The following is a 23,628-nucleotide window of genomic DNA, read 5'->3' as shown; positions in this document are numbered from 1 at the left end:
AAGTTACACAAACTGATGAATGATTTTTCATTAATCAGTCTAAGTACACAAAAAATCTATTAACTAGATTCAATATGCAGGAAAGTACAATTGCTCCAACTCCAATGACCACTGCTACAAAGTTAGATCCTGACCAAGGTAAAGAAATTGATGTCACTACCTATAGAGGTATGATTGGTTCATTATTCTATCTAAATGCTAGTAGACCAGATATTATGTATGCAACCAGTTTGTGTGCAAGAATTCAGGCCAAGCCTAGAGAACCTCATTTGGTTGCTGGGAAAAGAATTTTGAGATATTTAAAGGGGACTCAATCTCTTGGTTTGTGGTATACAAGAGAATCGTATTTCTGTCTAGTTGGCTATTCTGATGCAGATTTTGCAGGATGCAAAATTGATAGGAAGAGTACCTCAGGCGGCTTTCAGTATTTGGGTGGTAGATTGGTTACATGGAAAATCAAGAAACAGAAATCAATATCTATATCTACAACTGAAGCTGAATATATTACAGCTGGTAGTTATTGTGCTCAGATTCTTTGGATGAGAAATCAGCTATTGGACTATGGATTGTCTTACTCAAAAATTCATATCTACTCTAACAATCAAAGTGTAATTGCTATAACAGGTAATCCATTGCAACACTCACTCATAAAACATATTAGTATCAAATATTATTTTATCAGGGAGCATGTCATGCAAGGAACAATTGAGCTTCACTTTGTTCCAACTGACCAACAAGTAGCTGATATCGTCACCAAGCCTTTACCAGAAGCAACCTTTGGAAAGTTAATACATGAGCTTGGAATGATCAACTATGAGAAGGAATGATTTGCCAGATCCTGACTGTATTAGTCAAATCCTGATGTATCAAATCCTAATGAGGTGATCAAATCCTGATAATATCAAATACTGACTCTGAGTATTTTATGATTTTGTTCAATTATTTTTCTTGATTAATACTTGATTTAATTAAGTATATTTGAGAGTAATTTTTATGTATAATTATTGAGCCGTTTGTAATTTGGATAAATGTAGCAGATTAATTGCTAGTTATTAGGCACAGTAACACATATTTGCTCTTTAAAAGTTATGCATTATTAACTATATTTGCACATTATCTGTTCCACTAATAATGTTATCCAATTAAAATAGGCCATGTTTATTATTGTCTTACTGTCTTTTACTGATACTATCAGTAACTGATAAACTATTCACATTCATATTACGCACAATACACACAAAGTGCTCATCTTCTCTTTGAAAATTTTTGAACTCAAGCTTTTTCACCACAAAACCTCAATGTTTAAATGGCCACCACTAATTTTGTCTCCATCTTCACTGCTACCAAGTATGTGTTTAATCACAAGACTTTTTCTGCTACAAATTTCAAAGCCCCTTTGCATGAAACTGATATTCCTCATGATTTTAAGATGATTCAAGACTTCTTAGCTAGTAGTGATATTAGGTATGCTCTTACTGCTCCGTCTAGAGTCTGGTTTAAACAGGTAATGCATATCTAGGAGAACTCTATAATTGATGCTAAAAAAGGAATGATTTTGTTTACTTATGACCACAAAGAGTATGATATAAATGCTACAGTGATTGAGAAAGCCTTGAAATTTCCTGCATTAAATGGAAGAAATCATGTTGTGACTCCTACTACTACCTTATTTGAATGGGTCAGAGAAATTAGCCACAATACTGAATTTACTAAGGCAAGGGAGCTATTCAGGACCAAGCTCGGGAAGGAGTGGAACTTTTACTTTGATTGTATAAGCAAAACATTTATTAATAAGGTATCCAACTTTAATGTTGATGTTCTACCTTTATCTTCACTACAGTTAAGGTATTCACTGTTATATGGTGTTAGAAGCAATTGATGATATCAGCGGAAACTATCAGAAGTTCACATCAGAACTTATATCAACGGATGATGATATCAACGGATGATGATGTCAACGGATGATGTAATCAGTATTTGTCACATCAGTTGATCTTCGATAAGGAAAAGAAAACAGAAACTCAAGGCGGTGAAGAACTTTATCTCAAAAGCATTGTATTAGGTTTCCTTGTTGTAAATAGAATAGGATTCCTTATACATTGTATAGTTGTGCTCTATATAAAGCACAAATTAGTTTCATGCTATAAGCATTGCGAACATTGTTATATCTTACGCATAACCTAGAAGCTCTCAAGGATATTTGTTCATCCTTTCGAGAGAGTACATCTGTAATCAGTTTTTATCTGTTAATATAAAAACTATTAATTTTGTTGAAGCTTTGTCAAATTGATTATATTAACTGTATTCACCCCCTCTATAGTTGATTAAAGGCCTAACAATTGGCATCAGAGCTAGTTGTTAATGTACAAATAGTTGAAGATTTGAAAATCAATCAACAATATCAGACAAAGAAGAAGAAACACAGAATCACAGATTAGCAGCAACATGAGTAGGTATGAAGCAATCAAGGTTCCAAATCTGAAGATACATGAACATCCAATCTGGAAAGTTGGGATGGCCATATCTTTGGAAGCCACATATCCTGAATATCTAAACAGGATTTATGATGGTCCTTATAAACCCAATGAAGGTAGCTGTTTTGTTGCAGGAGAACCAGAGAAGATGATTGACAAAGACAGGAAGGACTATATGACGGCCTCAACCCCGGGGTCAGAAGTTGACGTCATCCACAACACAACAAGTAACATAATAAGATTCATTTCACTGATGAAACATAATCACGACCCCTCTTACCAACATCTTTTCCAGGTTTAAGTATGACTTAGGTTATAATTCACCATAAAACTAATTCATCACAACCATCTTGACAATACTATCTTAACACAGCAACTCAATAGACCACTTCTGGTCTAACACAACTACCTCAGAGGAGCCTGATACGGAAGGAACTGGAACTCTACTCGACTACCACGGGAGAATCTTCTAGGTATCTGTAATACATATATAAAATATTTTGCAAGGGTGAACAATCAATTGCTCAGCAGTACCACTATATGAATAATAATCAAAAACAATTTATGAAAAAAAACAATTGTAGGAACAGAAATCATAACTCGTTTATAAAACAAGTAAGCATGTGAAAACCGACGAAACTGATAAAAACTGGATTATCAATAGCTAGCATGCTCTATAAAACATTTCATTAATTGTGCTGTGTAAATACCAGAGTTCAATTTTAGCATGCTACTTTCATATTCAAATATTCTGTCCCATCACAGGACCCATAAAACCATTTGTCCCGTTACGGGGACCCAAAATCGTTTGTTTCGTTACGGGAACCATAAAACCCGTCCCATCACAGGACCTATAAAATCACTTGTTCCTCCCCGGGAACCTCAAAATCACTTGCTCAGATATAAAAGTATTGGATGATCCCTGATGAGACAGCTGATCAGACTATCTCCATAGGATAACTCTATCTTGACTATCCTATGAAAACTTGTTCCGGAACTCAGAGACAAGCTAGGTTCCTGTCACGCTGGGCTGGTGGTTATAATAGGGTGCACTACCACTTCTCCTCTTACGCTATCTTCCAGGCTGTTACGGGCCTCCTGTGCACACTCATCCAATTATCTGATCATTTTTATCCAGTTTTCCAAATCACTTACCTATCTCTTTTCAAAACCATTCTATCACAACACACTTTCCGAAACATTATCATTTTATTCAAAGTTTAGAGATAGGTATTTGCATATGTTACTTTTCCCCCAAAACACAAGTTAACAAAATAATTTGAAACCCAGGGGATACGTAACTTAAATCGTTCTATTCTAGTACGTAAATTTAAATCAACAATTATTCATATATTACTGAATTATAAAAGATTTGTTCAGGGGTACTTGCCTTGCAGAGCTTTAAAAATATTATCGATTGATCTTGAGCCGACACGTAGGCTCAGGCTTTAACGTCTAACCACTAGATTACCCTGGATTCGACTTCAACACTCAAGTCCTTCGATTGAAACCTTACTGAGCTCGTCGACTGTCCACTAGGCTATCATAGACCAACGCCCACTCTTGGGCCTTCCGACTAGAACCTACAGAGTCGAAATATACTAATTTAGACATTCGATTATGCTTGACATATCCTCGCTACAATCTACCCGTACGTTAACAAAACCTGACTCACAACATACTCAATATTATAATACACGTATCAAATTAGGGTTCACATTCTCGAAAGTCATTTCGGTGTTCATTTCCAAAAACATACATATACTCGTCATTTTACGAAATTAGGGTTATTAGGTTTGGAAAAATAGTTCACCACAACATACAATCAGGTTTCGTATAAAACATATGTATATATTTATATATACTCGCTCGACATCCCGATAAATACCGGATACGCTCCCGTATTTCCGTAGTTTGATTTCCCGGAAATCGGGTAGCACTTCCTTTATTTATCGGACTATCCCGTTGAAGCAATTCGACGTCAAACAAGTCAATTACAACCAATCACAATCAAATTCCCAACCATCGATTTAACTCAACAATTACAATCAATTCAATTGTCCCATTACAAAATCTACTAATTAACTGATTCAATCCAGAATAAAATGTACAACTAATATTATTTATTTTAAAACTTTAGGACTCAGAAATAATCATCACGGTTCACCGTCCGCTCGTAAAAATTCATCGCGGACGGCGGTAAAAAAATTCGCGGGTGCCCGCATAAATTGAGTTTCCATAGCGAATTTTCACCGATTAATTGTAACTTTCGAAATATAACTCGGGTAATTACGGGAATTTATTTAAAGTATTATACCAAATAATTTGAGTAAATACTTTACATATCTACTTCAAATCTTTAGAAATTAATTGAATAAATCACCAAAATAACCCTCGAATTTCATCACTGCAATTCATCATAAAATCAGAAAATAATAAAAAATTTATGTCATCACAAACGACACACGTACATGCGTGTATCAATAACACAGGAAACCCGAACAGGGACATAAAGGAAATCAATCAGCCGGCTGGAGGACAATCACAACCGGAAACATAGAACATCAGTACCCAGCTGTACATACACACATATATACAACACAAAAACACACTGAAACCATACACACCTAGTCGTAGACCATACCACATCAATCACCCCGCCGAAAAACGGGGGAAAGCAGCGGCGGAAAAAGACACAGGCGGCACAGAGGAATTACCAATAAAAAGCGGCAAAACCTTAGCTGATAGGAGAAATAATCTGAGAGAATAAATTCAGGAGAGAGGAGAAAGATGAGGGTAAGGAATTAGAGAGAGTCGAGAGGTAACAGAGGGTGGGTGCATCTGCGCGTGTGTTTTTGTTAATATATATATATATATATATATTTAATTTTACCCAAACAACAACAGCCACGTATCACTTGATTAACAGGGAAGCAACACGTGTACTAAAGTCTCAATTGCAGGCTTTATTTGACCCAAAATTTGCATTTAACGATATGATTGTGCGAAAAAAATAATCTTGAACATTCCAAATAAATTCTTAAAATGTTACAAATATCCCGAAGTTTATAAAAATATAAATTTCGTAATTTTAAAATAATTTCTGAAACGTAACTTATACTCGCTTTTATCAAATAAACGAATCAACGCGTGGGTGAAATTAATCCCAAAAATTTCCAGAATAATTTTAAAATTCTCGGAATATTCCAAACTTTAATAAATATGAGTTTCATAATTTTAGAAGAATTCTGAAATTAAATACAGATTTTATAAATAAATGCAATCAGAAAATCATACAGGGCTAAATAATTGATGAAGTATTGGTTTCTAAATTTTATAAAATCCCAAAAATAATTATTGTAATTATAAAACCATAAAAACAATTTTAGAGAAATTCCAAATATTTATGCAAATAAATTTGCATTATATTCACTTTTAAAAGTGAAAACAATCCAATACAACTCTATAATTAATTATACGAACAACCCGGTACCCCATAAATCACACCTACACAATAATAAAATAATACCAAGCTGACAAAAACTATACACATATTTATTTATTTAATAATTTCATAATTACACATTTAAATATAATAATAATAAAAATATACGAGTCGTTACATCTTTCCCCTTAAAAAGATTATGTCCTCAGAATCTGATCCAACTAAATAAGTGAGGATAATTGTCAAGCATATCTGAATCTAACTTCCAGATAAACTCTTCTACTCGAGAATCTATTCAAAGCATACTCACTATAGATATAAACTCATTCCTAAGGACTCGCTCATAACGATCTAGGATCTGGGTCGATCATTCCACGCAGAACAATTTGGATGAGAGCCCATTGGCTCCTACTCAATGACTTGGTTCGAATCAAGAACATATCGCTTTAACAATGACATGCGAAACACACTATAAATTGCTGCAACTGTAGCGACAATACTAACTCATGAGCAACTTCATCTATCTTCCTCGATACCTCGAATAGTTCCACATCCTAAGGACTCAACTCGCCCCTTATGATCAAACCTAACCAATCTCTTTCAAGGTGAAACTTTTATCAATACCAACGATCCTATTTCTATATACATACTCTTTCGATGCAAGTCCGCCTTCTTTCTTTGTCTAACCCGAGTTACTTCAATTTCTTTCCAAATCAACACCACTGCATCTTTGGTGAGCTGAATTAACTCAGGACCTAACAACATCTCTACTCCCACTTTCTCTCGATAAAGTGAGGATCCACGCTTATGTCCATACAGGGCTTCGCAAGGTGGCATTCCCCTACTAACATGATAACTATTAAGATAGAAAAACTCAATCAATGGTAGGTGATTACCACAGTTTCCTTTTAGATCCAAAATATATACTCTCAACATATCTTATATTGTCTGAATTGTCTTTTCACTTTGACCCTTCGTCTACGGATAATAGGCGATGTTCATTTTCAACTTAATTTTTAAACATTCGAACACCTCTTACTCCTTTCCATTAGTTAAGACTGGAAAGTAATATCATATATTTACTTCCTTTACCTTCAGGCATGTGAACTTCAACTTTCATTATTTCCACTTTTTTTATTAACTCCTTAGCGATCTTAATCATATTTAATCCTTTCTTTCTGCACAGGGCATCTATTACTACACCGGCTTTGCTTAAATGGTCGTTAATGGAATAATCAGAATCGTTTGTTAATCTCAGCCAAAATTCATACTTGAAAACTTAAGATATAGTTGCTTCTAATCTTCGTAGGAAAATCCTTGAGCGTTCCACACAGACTTTCTTAATCTTTGAATAGCTGAGGATGTTAACAATAAATACAATTTGCTTATCCCAATATTCCTTATACACTATGTTCCTTAAATCCTTATAGACAACTGATACACTTGTTACTCCACATAATATCACCAGAACTTGCATTGCTCATAACTCATTCTAATCGCAATATTCGATATGTCCTCAGGCTAGATCTTAAGTCAATCCCCGAGAAATAACACACTCCTTGAATTAGGTCACAGAAATAATCAATTCTTAGTAGGGTTACTTATTCTTATTCGTCATCTTGTTAAACTTCTGATAATCAGTACACAATCTCAAAATTTTCTCTCTCTTCTTCAACAACATCACTGGTGTATCCCAGAGGACTATATCTAGTATACTCACTCTCATTTCCAATAACTTTTACAATTATCGAACTAACTATTTCGTTCTACTGGCCTCTAGAGAGACTCCAGGGCATTTATTTATTACTCAAACTTCCTCCAGCTTAAGTATTTCCATCTTCGTATCTTTACTCATGGTGGATCTACCTTATATCCTTAGCTTATTAATTTCTTTCTTCGCACGATTGGAAGAGCTTCTTATCTTGCTCCTTCCTTTAGCAACTCACCCTACTACTGGCTTCCATACACTTTACTATTCGCTTCTCCTGAATTAATCTTTGCTTTATGACAGGACAACCATTTTGATACTAAAATCATATCAAACTCCTCTAGCTCGAAGGGTGTCAGATCAGCTGCACTACGTCCGAATTCTAAACGCTCGATCTTTTGGTCACTATGGAAGTTTTGCCTCTAACTGTGCTGGATGTTGGCCCTTGGGATGTGGTACCTTGAGTAACCGTTACACAACTCCTTACAATATGCCCAACCTTCCCATAATGGTAACGAATAACTCATGGATTTTCTGGGTTGCATTCTGGCGCATAATGACGCTTATGACCACATTTGAAATATTGAACATTCTTTGTTTTCGCATCTGAAAATCACATCAGAATTTAACTTAACCTAATTGGAACCAACTTCTATCTAACTGACCATTAGCTGGTAAAATTAACCAACTCTTCCTTTTAATTGATCAATTGGAACACACAAAAGTATACGTTATATCTTTAAAGTAGGGTATTTTTCCAAAAATTTGGGCAGCATCTCCTCTGTATTATTGACTACCAGTCGGACTCAAGCCGACATCAACAATCCACCAACAACCATATCAATCCATCATCATTAACCAAACCACCAACAAGTGTACTAACCAATTACCACCACTCAACTCCACGATTCACAATACTGTGACACATAACATGCTAATAAACATATGTATCACTAACCACCATAAAAAAACGGGGTTGGCTATTTCAGTCACAACTACCAAAAAGTAACCTCGCAAACCAGGTCAACTTCAGGAACTCTAAACTTTACTAGGCGTACTATTCCAAGTTTCAACCCACCAATCTTCTAAATGGGGTTTCCTATCATTTGCCATAAACTCGTCTACCACTGAATTAACGTTTCTAAGATGAAAACCTTCTCCAATGGATCACCAATCCTTTCTGCTGTCGTTATTCTAAAATAACAACCGGATACAGAACTTTTACTTTTCCTGACGGTCAACTCTTCGTTTACTTTCCATAACTAGGATGGTCTGACTATAGAGGTTACCGAAGGAAATTCATTGCCATAAAATGCAAAATAAAATTTTGAAATCAAGGCAATCCATTCTGGAAGAAAAGTGAAGGGTGTGGATATGACTGGGAGCAACCATACAAGTATATAAGATGGCCAGTCTTAGTACCATACAGTTTACAACACATAATTCGGTGGTGTCCCACCAGACCCTTTTCCACACAGACAAATAGTCACATCATATGTATTGTTTTCCCCAATCAACCGATAGAACCTCCGAGGGAAAAATATAAGGGTTTAAGGTATAAACCATAGTACTGATCCACATTCACTATGAGATTCGGCTGTCATGGCAGCCACTGACTATTACCATTCCATCTGAACTTTCACGGTCAGACTCGCTTCCTCGAGAAGGAAACTAGAAACCTCTACCAGACACTGCTAGTGATACCTAGATACAAGGCATACTTACTAAAAGCTAGGGCAGTTCCAGCCAATCCTCAGTAGGCGTCAGGGTTACACCTCTGAAACCCTTGACTGAACTCTTAGACTCGCTCCTCTAACTGATTTTCTGATTCACATCTATAAATATATAAGTTGACGTCATCCACAACCCAACAAGTAACATAATAAGATTTATTTCACTGATGAAACATAATCACGACCCCTCTTACCAAGATCTTTTCCAGGTTTAAGTATGACTTAGGTTATAATTCACCACAAAACTAATTCATTACAACCATCTTGACAATACTATCTTAACACAGCAACTCAATAGACCACTTCTGGTCTGACACAACTACTTCAGAGGAGCCTGACACGGAAGGAACTGGAACTCTGCCCGACTACCACGGGAGAATCTACTAGGTATCTGCAATATATATATATAAAACATTTTACAAGGGTGAGCAATCAATTGCTCAGCAGTACCACTATATGAATAATAATCAAAAACAATTTATGAAAAAAAAACAATTGTAGGAACAAAAATCATAACTCGTTTATAAAATAAGTATACATGTGAAAACCGATGATACTGATGAAAACTGGATTATCAATAGCTAGCATGCTCTATAAAACATTTCATTCATTGTGTTGTGTAAATACCAGAGTTTAATTTTAGCATGCTACTTTCATTTTCAAATATTTCGTCCCATCACAGGACCCATAAAACCATTTATCCCGTTACGGGGACCCAAAATCATTTGTTCCGTTACGGGAACCATAAAACCCGTCCCATCACAGGACCTATGAAATAACTTGTTCCTCCCCGGGAACCTCAAAATCACTTGCTCGGATATAAAAGTATTGGATGATCCCTGGTGAGACAGCTAATCAGGCTATCTCCATTGGATAACTCTATCTTGGCTATTCTATGAAAACTTGTTCCGGAACTCAGAGACTAGCTAGGTCCCTGTCACGCTGGGCTGGTGGTTATAATAGGGTGCACAACCAGTTCGCCTCCTACGCTATCTTACAGGCCGTTACGGGCCTCCTACGCACATTCATCCAATTATATGATCATTTTTATCCAGTTTTCCAAATCACTTACCTATCTCTTTTCAAAATCATTCTATCACAGCATACTTTCCGAAACATTATCATTTTATTCAAAGTTTAGAGATAGGTATTTTCAGAAGTTATTTTTCCCCCAAAATACAAGTTAACAAAACAATTTGAAACTCAGGGGATACGTAACTTAAATCGTTCTGTTCCAGTACGTAAATTTAAATCAACAATTATTCATATATTACTGAATTGTATAAGATTTGTTCAGGGGTACTTGCCTTGTAGAGCTTCACAAATATTATCGATTGACCTTGAGCTGACACGGACGCTCAGGCTTTAATGTCTAACAACTAGATTACCCTGGATTCGACTTCAACACTCAGGTCCTTTGATTGGAACCTTACTGAGCTCGTCGACTGTCCACTAGGCTATCATTAGACCAACGCCAACTCTTGGGCCTTCCGACTAAAACTTACAGAGTCGAAATATCCTAATTTAGACATTCGATTATGCTTGACATATCCTCGCTACAATCTACCCATACGTTAACAAAACCCAACTCGCAACATACTTAATATTATAATACACGTATCAATTAGGGTTCACGTTCTCCAAAGTCGGTTCGGTGTTCGTTTCCAAAAAAATACATATACTCGTCATTTTATGAAATTAGGTTTATTAGGTTTGGCAAAATAGTTCACCACAACATACAATCAGGTTTCGTATAAAACATATGTATATATTTATATCTACTCGCTCAACATCCCGATAATTACCGGATACGCTCCCGTATTTCCGTAGTTTGATTTCCCGGAAATCGGGCAGCACTTCCTTTATTTATCGGACTATCCCGTCGAAGCAATTCGACGTCAAACAATTCAATTACAACCAATCACAATCCAATTCCCAACCACCGATTTAACTCAACAATTACAATCAATTCAATTGTCCCATTACAATATCTACAAATTAACTGATTCAATCCAGAATAAAATGTGCAACTAATTTTATTTATTTTAAAATTTAGGACTCAGAAATAATCATCACGGTCCACCGTTCGCTCATAAAAATTCATAGCGGACGGCGGCAAAAAAATTCGCGGGTGCCCGCATAAATTAGGTTTCCATCGCGATTTTTTACCTATTAATTGTAACTTTCGAAATCTAACTTGAGTAATTACGGGAATTTATTCAAAGTATTATACCAAATAATTTGAGTAAATACTTTTCATATCTACTTCAAATATTTAGAAATTAATTGAATAAATCACCAAAATAACCCTCGAATTTCATCACTGCAATTCATCATAAAATCAGAAAATAATAAAAAAAAATTGTCATCACAAACGACACACGCACACCCGTGTATCAATAACACAGGAAACCTGAACAGGGACATAAACGAAATGAAGCAGCTGACTGGAGGACAATCACAACCGGAAAAATAGAACATCAGTACCCATCTATATATACACACATATATATACAACGCAAAAACTTATTGAAATCATACACACCTAGTCGTAGACCATACCACATCAATCACCCCGCCGGAAAACGGGGGAAAGCAGTGGCAGAAAAAGACACAGGCGGCACGGAGGAATTACCAGGCCGAAGCGGAAAAACTTAGTTGATAGGAGAAATAATCTAAGAGAATAGATTCAGGAGAGAGGAGAAAGATGAGGGTAAGGAATTAGAGAGAGGAGAAAGATGAGGGTAAGGAATTAGAGAGAGTCGAGAGGTAACAGGGGGGTGGGTGCATCTGCGCGTGTGTTTTTGTTAATATATATTTTTTATTTTTTTTGTTTTTTTTCCTTTTACCCAAACAACAACAACCGCGTATCACTTGATTAACAGGGAAGCAACTTGTGTACTAAAGTCTCAATTGCAGGCTTTATTCGACCCGAAATTTGCATTTAACGATATGATTGTGCGAATAAAATAATCCTGAAAATTCCAAATAAGTTCTTAAAATATTAAAAATATCCCGAAGGTTATAAAAATATAAATTTCGTAATTTTAAAATAATTTCTGAAATATAATCAATTAAACGAATCAACGCGCGGGTGAAATTTATCCCAAAAATTTCCAGAATAATTTTAAAATTCTCGGAATATTCCAAACTTCAATAAATATGAGTTTCATAATTTTTGAAGAATTCTGAAATTAAATACGGATTTTATAAATAAATGCAATCAGAAAATTATACAGGGCTAAATAATTGATGAAATATTGGTTTCTAAATTTTATAAAATCCCAAAAATAATTATTGTAATTATAAAACCACAAAAATAATTTTAGAGACATTCCAAATATTTATGCAAATAAATTTACATTATATTCACTTTTAAAAGTGAAAACAATTTAATACAACTCCATAATTAATTATACGAACAACCCTGTACCCCATAAATCACACCTACATAATAATAAAACAATACCAAACTGACAAAAGCTATACACATATTTTATTTATTTAATAATTCCATAATTATACATTTAAATATAATAATAATGAAAATATACGAGTCGTTACAGACTATCATCCTGGAGATCTCTCATCTATTTTGAAGGATGCTAAAGTCAGACACATTTTCACAACAGTCTTGATAGTGTTATGTCCAATAGATTTATTGGATGTAAGACAACAAAAGAGACACTACGTGCAAAACTGGAATAGACATCACACTTTTTACATCAGTTATAAAAAAACCGATGTAAAAATTTTTTTTGACATCAGTTGCTCTCAAACAGATGTGAAATAGCATTATTCACATCAGTTTCATGGCCGACCGTTGTATATAACTGCTTTTTAAAAAATTAAAAAAACACGGAACAAATTGTTCCCCCTTTATAACTAAAAAAACACGGGGGAAATTTTTACTTAAACAAAATTCATTTCCCCCCTTCTCTCTCACTGCTCTCCCTCCCCGACCTCTCTCTCTCTCGGTACACTCTCCCTCCCCGACTTCTCTCTCTTTCTCTCTCTCTCCATCTTTGTCTCCGTCTCTCACCTCTCAACTATCACTCTCCCCTCTCTTTCACCTCTACCCGTTACAAGCCCTTAAACAAAGTTAAACCCTCTAATTACAGATCGAGCGAGAAGGTTGACATGTAGCCCTGAGAAGTGTTCATACAACCCGAATCAAGCAAGTTTTACACAAATCGAGCTTTGTTTCACCGAAATCGAACCCTAATTTGTAAGTGTATTTTCAATTAAATTTAATTTTTTGGGACTTTTGATTGGTGTGTGTGTGTTTTACAGTCAGATTATTACTGAATTTGTGTATCTTTGTGAATTGATGTGTATGCATTGTTTTTACTTGTGTGAAATGGGGCTTTGTTGATATATTTGTTCTAATGTTATTTAAATTTATTGTAATCCTCTTTCTTTTTTGATTGTATGTTTTAAAATGTGTATGTATTTTAGTAATCCTCTTTCTGTTTTGATTGTCTGTTTGTGTTGATATGGGGCTTTACAATTTTTTTATTTATATAAATTGTGCAATTTACGGAAGGCAGTTGTGTTGTGTATGAGCTTGTGAACAAGTTCACAAGCTAAATTAGATATTTGTTAAAAAAGGTATAAAATTAGTGATATACAGAAGAGATGTTAATGATTTTGAGGAAAACTAGTCGTAATTGTAATTTAGGTATTCGTTAAAAAAAGGTATAAAATTAGTGAAACGCAATGTAATTGTATATGGTATGATAGGTTTATCATAATTTTTTAAATGGGTAACCATGATAATTTAATAACTGCCATTATCTGAATAAAATTATGCGTAGTTATTATATACTCAAGAAAATGATTAGGTGTTAGTAAATTATGAATTTTTATTTAATATTTGAAATTATGATCAGGTAGATTATATGGATAAGTCATGGATATCTGCAGATAGGGATTCACTAGACTATGAAATTGGGGTTGAAAAGTTTTTGATATTTGCTGAAGAAAACTGTAAGGATCCTAAGATGATACCCTGTCCATGTGCACGTTGCTGCAATTTTAAGAAATTCTCGGTAAAAATCATTAGGGGGCATCTATGTGAAAAGGGTTTTAGTTTAGGGTACATCGATTGGATTTGGCATGGAGCTAAAGCTAGTTGTAGGTCATCTTCTGGTAGCACAATGCCACCTCCGTGTTCGGAAAATATTGAATAGAACGTTGAAGAAAATTTTGCTGCATCACAGGTAGGTGATATCTGTGAAGCAGCATATAATAACTGGGGTAATTTGGGTGATGATTGTGATAAGGATTCAGAGGAGTTTAAGAGGTTTTTGGCCGATGCCGAGCCACCTTTGTTTGAAGGCAGCGATTCTAGTAAATTAGATTCGATGCTCAAGTTACATAACTGGAAAGCAAGATTTGGTATTAGTGATAGTATGTTTACGGATTTACTTTCTTCCGTTGTCTCCTTACTTCCTAAAGATCACGTCTTGCCAAGTAATGCATACACAGCTAAGAAAACCCTATGCGATTTAGGTCTTGAATATATTAAGGTCCCTGCATGTCCGAACGAATGCATTCTATATAGAGGTGTAAATTCTGATTTTGTCGAGTGTCCCAAGTGCCACATATCTCACTGGAAGTTAGGCAAGGATGGTAAAGTGAGAGTTAACGTCCCGGCTAAAGTTATGTGGTATTTTCCAATCATTCCAATATGTAAACGGATGTTTAAGTCGAATTCTACCGCTGAGCTTCTGACTTGGCATGCTAACCAAAGAAGTCAAGATGGGCAGATGCGTCATCCAGCCGACTTTCCTTCATGGCGGACTATCGATTATAAATGGCCAGAATTCGGTACTGAGCCGAGAAATCTTCGATTAGCCATGGCGGCAGATGGTATAAACCCCCATAACAATGGCATGAACAATAGGTATAGCTGCTGGCCAGTAGTGTTGACAACATATAACCTTCCTCCGTGGTTGTGCATGAAAAGAAAGTTCTTGATGTTAACAATATTAGTGTCTGGTCCGCAAGAGCCAGGTAATAACATTGACGTCTTTTTGCAACCACTTATTGATGATCTCAAAAAGCTCTGGAAAGAAGGTGAACCAGATGTGTACGACGCTCATACTAAATCTTCTTTCACTTTGAGGGCAATATTAATGTGGATAATAAATGATTTTCCCGCTTATGGGAACTTGTCCGGTTGTGTCAACAAGGGTTATATGTGTTATCCAGTTTGTGGCGACGATACCGTAGCCAAGTATTTACCTCATACCAAGAAAATGTGTTTTCAAGGCCATCGTTCATATTTACCTAGGAATCATCCGTATAGGAGGAAAAAGACGGCTTTTAATGGTGAGCAATAGTTAAAAAGTGCTCGTCAAATCCTTTCTGGAGAAGAGCTGTTAAGGCAGCATGAGCGGATTAAATTTGCTTTCGGGAATGCAGTAAAGAAGTCCAAAAAGGTCGACTGTCCATGGAAGAAAAAATCAGTTTTCTTTGAGTTAGAATATTAGAAGTTTCATCATGTTCGTCACTGTCTCGATATTATGCACGTCGAGAAGAATGTGTGCGACAATCTTATTGGGAGACTCCTAAATATGAAATTTAAAACTAAAGACAGCGAGGCCTCTCGACTTGATATGGTTGAAATGGGTATTAGGACATATTTGGCTCCACAAAAAGTAGGAGCACGGAGAATGTACCTGCCCCCTGCTGCTTATACTCTTTCAAAGGAAGAAAAAAAAATTGTTAAAGTCATTGTCATCAATGAAACTTCCCTATGGACATTCATCAAACATAAAAAATTGTGTCTCGATGGCTGATATGAAGTTATTTGGGCTGAAGTCTCACGACTGTCACATACTACTTCAACAGCTGCTCCCAATTGCAATTCGTGGAATTCTCCCAAAAAATATCTGGGTTAGCATTATTAGGTTGTGTTTCTTTTTCAATTCTTTGTGCACTAAAGTTGTCGAGGTATCAAAATTGGATAAATTATAGTCAGATATAATATTAACCTTATGCGAGCTGGAGAAAATATTCCCTCCCTCTTTTTTCGATGTAATGATACATCTTACGGTTCACTTGATTCGAGAATGGCGTTTGTGTGGTCCGGTTTTTTACAAATGGATGTATCCATTTGAACGGTTCAATAAGGTGCTGAAAAGTTATGTGCGAAACCGTTTATATCCGGAAGGTTGTATAGCTGAAAGCTATCTCGGAGAAGAATCGGTAGAATTTTGCAGCAAGTTTGTTCGGCAGAGTTGCAAAACTACAGGTCTTCCGAAGGACAAAGCCAAACTTGATGGTCTGTTATCTCCTGCAATAATAAAGTCAGTCGAAGAAAAAGTGCGAGATGAGGCACACCTACATGTTCTTCAAAACAACTCGGAAGTGTATCCATACATCACGTAAGTTAAATTAATTAACCCTTGTCTCAATCTTCTTTTAGCGAGTATTTATGGTATTTCCATATCAATACTTTTATTTCTAGGATGCACAAGGAATTATTAGAAGAAACCTATCGAGGGAAAAAAAAGACCGTGCAATGGATAATCGGAGAGCACAATCGGTTATTTTCTAGTTGGTTTGAAAAAAAGGTCAGTGAAATAATAAGGAATGGAGAAGATGTTCCTGAAACGATAAGATGGCTTGCAGGCAAACCGTCTTTTTCCGTATTGACTTATGAAGGCTTTCTCGTTGATGGGGTTCGATATTTCACAAAAGACCGAGATAATGCGCGGGTGGTCCAAAACAGCTGTGTGTCTTTAGTTGCTAAGACTGTCCAAGTGAGTAGTGCCAAGGATTTAAATCCCGTGGAGAGCGATATGACATTTTATGGCGTTATTGAAGAAATTTAGGAGTTGGATTACCGTGCATTTAAGGCTCCGTTGTTCTTGTACAGATGGGCAGATAGCGATAGAGGTGTCAAGGTCGACGATCTCGGCTTCACACTTGTGGACCTTAGTCGACAAGGTCACAAAAATGATAAGTACGTATCGGTTGACCAGGTCAAGCAAGTTTTCTATGTCGACGATCCAGTCGATATTACCTGGTCAGTTGTATTAACTTCCACGAATCGAGATTACCATGAGGTGTATAATGACGACGATTTAGGGGACACAACACTGGAAAATCCTCCATTCTGCTCTCAAATCCCTAAAGTAGATGTCCCAGTAGATGTAGATGATGATGCAGATGAGCCTAGTCTTGGAAATCAACGAGAGGATGTCGAGGGAATTTGGATTAGAAAATGATTACATTTTGAATTTGGATGTCGATGTATTTTTAATTAATTTCGATATTTGTATTATTGTCAGAGACAGAAGTATGCTTTTGGGACATGTTTAAATTGTACTTTTGCTAAACCCTGGATAATTTGTCTTTGATTTTCAGTTGTTTCATAGTTACAATGCATTTTACATTTGTTACATTCGCGTTATTTCTATATAATTGTCTGCTCTTTATTTTATTTAATTTTTTATGTTTTACTATAATGCATTTAGAACGCTTATTCCCACTGTTGATTATTATATATAGCTAATTATGTACACCATGTATTTAAGGAATTGCAAGCACAAGAATGGGGAAGAAGCAACCCAGAACACTGATATCTAAAAAAGCAGTGACAGAGGAGGGCGGTGAGAAAAATGAAGAAAAACAACTGGAAGTGAAGCAATTGACACCTGAAAAGCAAACTGATGTGAAGCAATTGACACCAGAAAAGCAACTGGATGCTGCACAGCCTACATATGACCCTGGAGAAGATGGAAAAAAGGCAGACTCTGAATTCCACAAGAGACGGTTACAAGTACAGAATCTAGGAAAAAAAAAACTGGAGCAGCACGTGGTGTTTGTGCTATGCACAAGGTCGTGACGAAGAAAGCTCAAGGGCAAAATTTCAAAAATCAGATACAACAGAATCAGAATTCCCATTGGTGACACAAGGCACACCTTGTAGTCTTATATTGGCATGCTGGCGAGGACGATGGTGCCAATTGATCTTGAAAATTGGCTAACAGTGGATGAGGAGTTAAAAGCGAAGATATGGAGTGATGTGCAGGTAAAATACATCATGTTTATTACCTAAATATTGTAACTTGTTTAGTATATGAGTTTTTACCTTGTACATGGTTATTTTTTCCTCTCAGGATACTTTCAAAGTAGTTCTGGAAAGTGAGGGGTTGGTCTTAAAGTCAGCGGGTACGAAGTGGAGACAATTCAAGTCTGTATTAACCATAAAATTTGTGAAGCCGTATATTGGAAAGAAGAAGAAGCTAAGCAAGCCCCTCCAAAATATGTGTATGTTGGCAAGGACTGTTGGAGAAGATTTGTGGCTGTGATGACCGGTAAAAGCTGGGAGGTATATCTTTCATATTTATATCTTTAACATTTATCGTGGTATATTAGAATTAGTGTTGAATTTAATATATCTTGTGTGCAGGAGATTAGTAAAGTGCAAAGCGAGCGAGTTAGCGAGCGAAAATATCCGCACAGAACCTCAAGGAAAGGATATATTGGTTTGGAGGAAGATGAAGTACGGGTTTCTTGTTATATCTGAAATTTAGTATAGTATTGCACTTATTTTTTTAAACATTTTTATTTCTTCATTTTTTAACAGATCAAAGCAGGGCGGCTGGCCCCTGAAGAATTACCTGATTGAGCAATTTTCTGGAAAAAAGCTCGTACGCCACCAGACGGAGTTATTGATGAAGAGTTGGCTAAGACATTTGAAAAAATTCTAAGTTCCAGATTTAATTGAACTTCTTTTAATTTTAGTTGCACCGTTTTTCAATTTAATTACATTTTTAAATTCATATACAGTTTTAAATTTAATCGTACTACCTTTCAATTTAATTGCATTTTTAATTGCATCTGTTTTCAATTTAATTGTATTTAAAAATTTAGTTGCAGTTTTAATTTTAATTGCACATCTTTTTAATTTTATGTGCATTTATTTTTAATTTTAATTGCACTTCTTTTTAATTTACTTGCACTGCTTTTTAATTTACTTGCTTTAATTTTAATTGTACATGTTTCCAATTTAATTGCATTTTTAAATTTAGTTTTAATTGCACTCCTGTTTAATTTGTTTAATTTTAACAGGATGAACTACTTGAAAAGAAACGCAAGGGTGAGTTTGTACCGTCTGGAAGCGAGGATGTGTTTTCTGTTGTACTGGAAACTCCTGAACATTCTGGTAGAGTTCGAGGAGTTGGAAGCTTTGTAAATCCATCGACGTACTTTAATTTACTGAAAGAGAAAGACAAGAAGAGCAGAGTGAGCAAAGCAGAGTTTGAACAAACAAAGAATGACTTTGAAAAAAGAAATTAGGATCTTATGTTGCAGATTGCTGAGCTAAAGAATGAGATGAAGAAAATGGCTAGTGCAGCCAAACTCCACTCGCCGATGTTGTCTGATAAGGCAAGTTGTCGAGTAGAAGAAAAAGAAGGAGTTGCTGAAATAAAGAAAAAGTGTGGTCTTACTGCTGTACGTGAATTGATGGTTGAAAACAATAATGGTAATGGTGATGACTGTGTGGACATTAATCATTTTGACCCTCCGCCTGGGAAAAAGGTAAAAAAGTATTATACGTATATCTCTCAATATTTTTGCAATTGTTTCCAGACTTATTATTTGACAATGCTTATAAATGTAATTTAGGATCTGCGAAAGTGCGAGCTGGCAGTGGATGTAATTAAAAACAAGGTAGCTTTTGGTATGGTATACTCCGAGGATGGAATGTCTACGTTAGTACATGGAGTGCCTCTTGAGCCCGGATATGCTCGTGTCCAGTTAGATGGAACCATCAAGGAAGACGCCTTAGTTTCGGTACCAATAGCTGGTGAAATAGAGACAGTCCGCCAAGCGGTTGGCTCCCTTATAGCATGGCCTAAAAATTTGATCATCTTCAGTCCCCCCACTGCTGAGGTATTTTCTTAAAAATCAGAGAATTATAAATGCATTTTCTAAAAACTATTAAGGTTTATGGAATACTTGTTTATTTGTTTATTTGTTTGTAGAAAAAGAAGGAAGTGAAGCCAAGGAAAACAAAGATTGTCAATGCGTATCAGAAACTGTCGGCTGAGATGAAGAGTGTGAAACCTACTGACAATGTTCCTCGAAGGTTTATGTTGTTGTATAGACATGACATGGTCATATTGAAAGAAAGTGGAGACTCGATACAAATACCGTGTGGTACCGAGGTGTTTGGAGTCGAAAAAGTCATTTTTTTTATTGCACGAGAATGTTATGGCCTTGTTGGAGTTTAAAATGATTGGTCAGGGCATAATATCCACATATATGGCGTATGTATTTTTTCCTTTTTATTTTTCCTTTTCAATTCATTAATATTGTTTTATTTTATTTTTTCATGAGAATAAATTATGGAAAATGTTTTATTTTTATTTGTAGGTATTTGTATACCGAGGTTCGTAAGAGAAAACTATCCGACATGTATGCATTTCTTGATCCAGCGGCCACTTTTAAGCTCAATGACGATTTTGAAGCTTATATTGCCGAATGAATGAATACAGGAGATTCTCGCATATTCCTCATGCCTCATAATGAGAAGTAAGTTTTAGCGTTTGCAAAATTATAAAAAATTATAAACTGTCTCTATATTTTATAATTTCTTGTTGATTTATTTAACATTAAACAGTTATCACTGGATTTTGATTATGATTTGGGAATCGGAAATCTTCATTCTCAACCCCTTGGCCCATCCGATAAATTTTCCAAATTTGGAAGCAGCATTAACGCGGTAGTGTTAATTGAACTTTTTTTTATATATGTTTGCTGTCTATTTTTTTTATAATTTTTTATTTATGTATACTGCATGTTTACTCTGTACAGAGCGGTGAGATCTTATAATGCTCAAAAAGGATTGGTTAACAAAAACCCCAAGATTAAGAACCTTAGCGTAGGTATTCATTTATGTACATTTGACTGTAGTAGGGTTTTTTTGTAAATTCTTTCTTTTTGGGGATTGATTGATTGTTAATTTTTTGTTGGATTAGGGATCCCTGAAACAACCGGGTGGATACGAGTGTGGGTAGGTTGTCATGCGTTACATGAAAGACATATTTGAAGATAAAGAAATGAAATTCATTACCAAGGTAATAAATGTACATTTAGCGCAATCTGCAAACACCTAGAATAAATATACATTTATCAGGGCATATTTATATTTATAGTATAGTATGCTAATTCGTTGTTTTTGCACTCTGTAAATTTCACAGTGGGCAGCTAAGACTCGAAAGTGCTATGCAAGGGAGGAACTTGATGAAGTGCGATTCGAGACTCTTCAATATATCCAAGTGTTTGTTTAGTTTTCATGTTACTAGGGAACAATATTTAGTTTGATCAGTACACTGTCATCTAGTTGGTCGTTCGTTCGTTTGGATGGTCTTGTAATCTGCTTAAGTAGTCTGCTACCACGCTAGTACTACGCTTGGCTGGAAATGACTTGCGTAATTAGACTAGTTATGGAAGATCATGAATTATGGATATTCAGTCTGACTTGTTTAAATGATTGTTATAACTTTTGTTGGATGATTTGCAAGTTATTATATAACTTTTGTTGCATTTCCGTGCTTGTTTGGTGCTTGATATATAGCTAAAAAGCTTTTAGTATTTCAGTTTTGGTTTGCGATTAGTCAATTTCAGTTTTGATAGTTTTGGTTTGCGATTGGTTTGGTTTGTGATTGGTTTGCGATTGGTAATTTTTGGCTAGTTGAATATGTGAATAATACACACCACTGAAAATGTAAAAACCGATGTCTATGCTAATAAAAAACAACAGGCATATTGTGTTCTTTTGTACCCAAAACTGATGTATATACAACTCAATAACATCAGGCAAAGCAATTCCAAACTGATGTTAAATCAAATAAACAACGGTTTTGAACCGATGTCTTTGATTTTAACATAAATTATATACCTTAGACAACGGTTCAAAACCGATATCTTTGACCTTAAGAAAAAATATATACTTTTTACTTCGGTTACTAACTGATGTGTAAAATGTGTTTTAACATCGGTTGAATGAATAACCATTGTAAAGTATAGACATCGGCTAAAAACTGATGTCTATATTAATCTTTAACATCAGTTTTTAAACGGGGGTGATGTTAATAGTCTTAATAAACATCATTTTTTAGAAAAAACTGATGTAACAGGTTATAATCACACTGTGTGTGATATCTTTAAATTGATTATAATCTCTTAGTTTGCAAAATTAAAATGTTGTTAGGTACTTATATAAGATAAAGGACATCAGTTTATTGCCAAAAAACAATATGGAAAGCTATGTTTTACATCGGCTAAAAACCGATGTCAAAGGGGGGGGACCTTTCTCTACACCGGCTAAGACATCGGTCAGGATTTTTTTTTACATCGGCTAATAACCGATATCTATTCCAGTTTTTCACGTAGTGAGATATGGGATGCTTTATAGGTAAAGTGTCAAGGTACAACTTCTATCAAGAAGAACAGGAGGACAGTACTTACTCAAGAATATGAGCACTTTGACTCAAGAGATAATGAGTCTTTAACTGAGATATATGACAGATTTCAGAAGTTGTTGAATGACTTATCCCTTGTCAACAAAGAATATGATTTGGAGGACTCAAACTTGAAGTTCCTACTTGCTCTCCATGAATAGTGGGACTTTAAAGTCACATCAATAAGGGATAACTATCAACTTGATAACACACCTTTAGAGGAGATCTATGGAGTTCTGAAAACTCATGAACTAGAGATGGATCAAAGAAGTAAGAGGAAAGGATCTAAATCTAGACCAGTTGCACTCAATGTTGCAGAAAAGCCAAAGGAGAAAGCTAGGAGGAAAAGTTACTCCAAAGGGAAAGCCATGATTGCAAAGTCAGATACTGAATCATCAAATTCTGATGATGACTCAAATACTGATAACGAATCAACTACTAACAGTGATCATAACAACAATGAAGATATGGATCAAATGGCTGCCCTACTGGTTAAAAACTTCAAGAAGATGGTCTACAAGAACTTCAAGAAGGGGAGAAGATTTTCCAGAAAAGGTTCCAGTTCCTCAACACTTATAAGAGGAACAACAGAAGAAATATTGATTGGAAGGAATCAAGATCTGGAAAACTTGACAAGTCAAAAGAGAGATGTTTCAACTACGATGGAATTGGACACTTTGCAGCTGACTGCAGAAAAGCCAGAGCTGAGAAGAAACAAGCCTTGATTTCAAAGAAAAGAAACTGGGATGATTCATCAGATTCAGATGATGGAGTCAATTAT

The 23,628-nt window shown here is 35.5% G+C and overlaps 1 protein-coding gene across 1 annotated transcript; it reads left to right on the top strand.

Annotated features, from left to right (window-relative positions):
• The first annotated feature begins 1,306 nt into the window (after positions 1 to 1,306).
• On the top strand, positions 1,307 to 15,707 carry LOC141680344 (uncharacterized). The gene is made up of 3 exons (XM_074486597.1): positions 1,307 to 1,504; positions 14,253 to 14,411; positions 14,583 to 15,707. The coding sequence occupies exons 1-3, from the start codon at positions 1,307 to 1,309 to the stop codon at positions 15,705 to 15,707; spliced, it is 1,482 nt and encodes a 493-aa protein (XP_074342698.1).
• Positions 15,708 to 23,628: the final 7,921 nt, after the last annotated feature.

This window comes from Apium graveolens, chromosome 8, assembly GCF_009905375.1.
Source record: "Apium graveolens cultivar Ventura chromosome 8, ASM990537v1, whole genome shotgun sequence".
Lineage (NCBI taxonomy): Eukaryota > Viridiplantae > Streptophyta > Magnoliopsida > Apiales > Apiaceae > Apium > Apium graveolens.
This window is presented reverse-complemented; position numbering and strand designations above follow the sequence as displayed.

Excerpts from the sequence above, each read along its gene's own strand:
- LOC141680344 (XM_074486597.1), top strand. The coding sequence starts at position 1,307 with ATGGCCACCACTAATTTTGTCTCCATCTTCACTGCTACCAAGTATGTG. Across the intron at positions 1,505-14,252 it reads CTAGAGTCTGGTTTAAACAG|GTAGATTATATGGATAAGTC; the intron begins GTAATGCATATC and ends AATTATGATCAG. Across the intron at positions 14,412-14,582 it reads GCAATTTTAAGAAATTCTCG|GTAGGTGATATCTGTGAAGC; the intron begins GTAAAAATCATT and ends GCTGCATCACAG.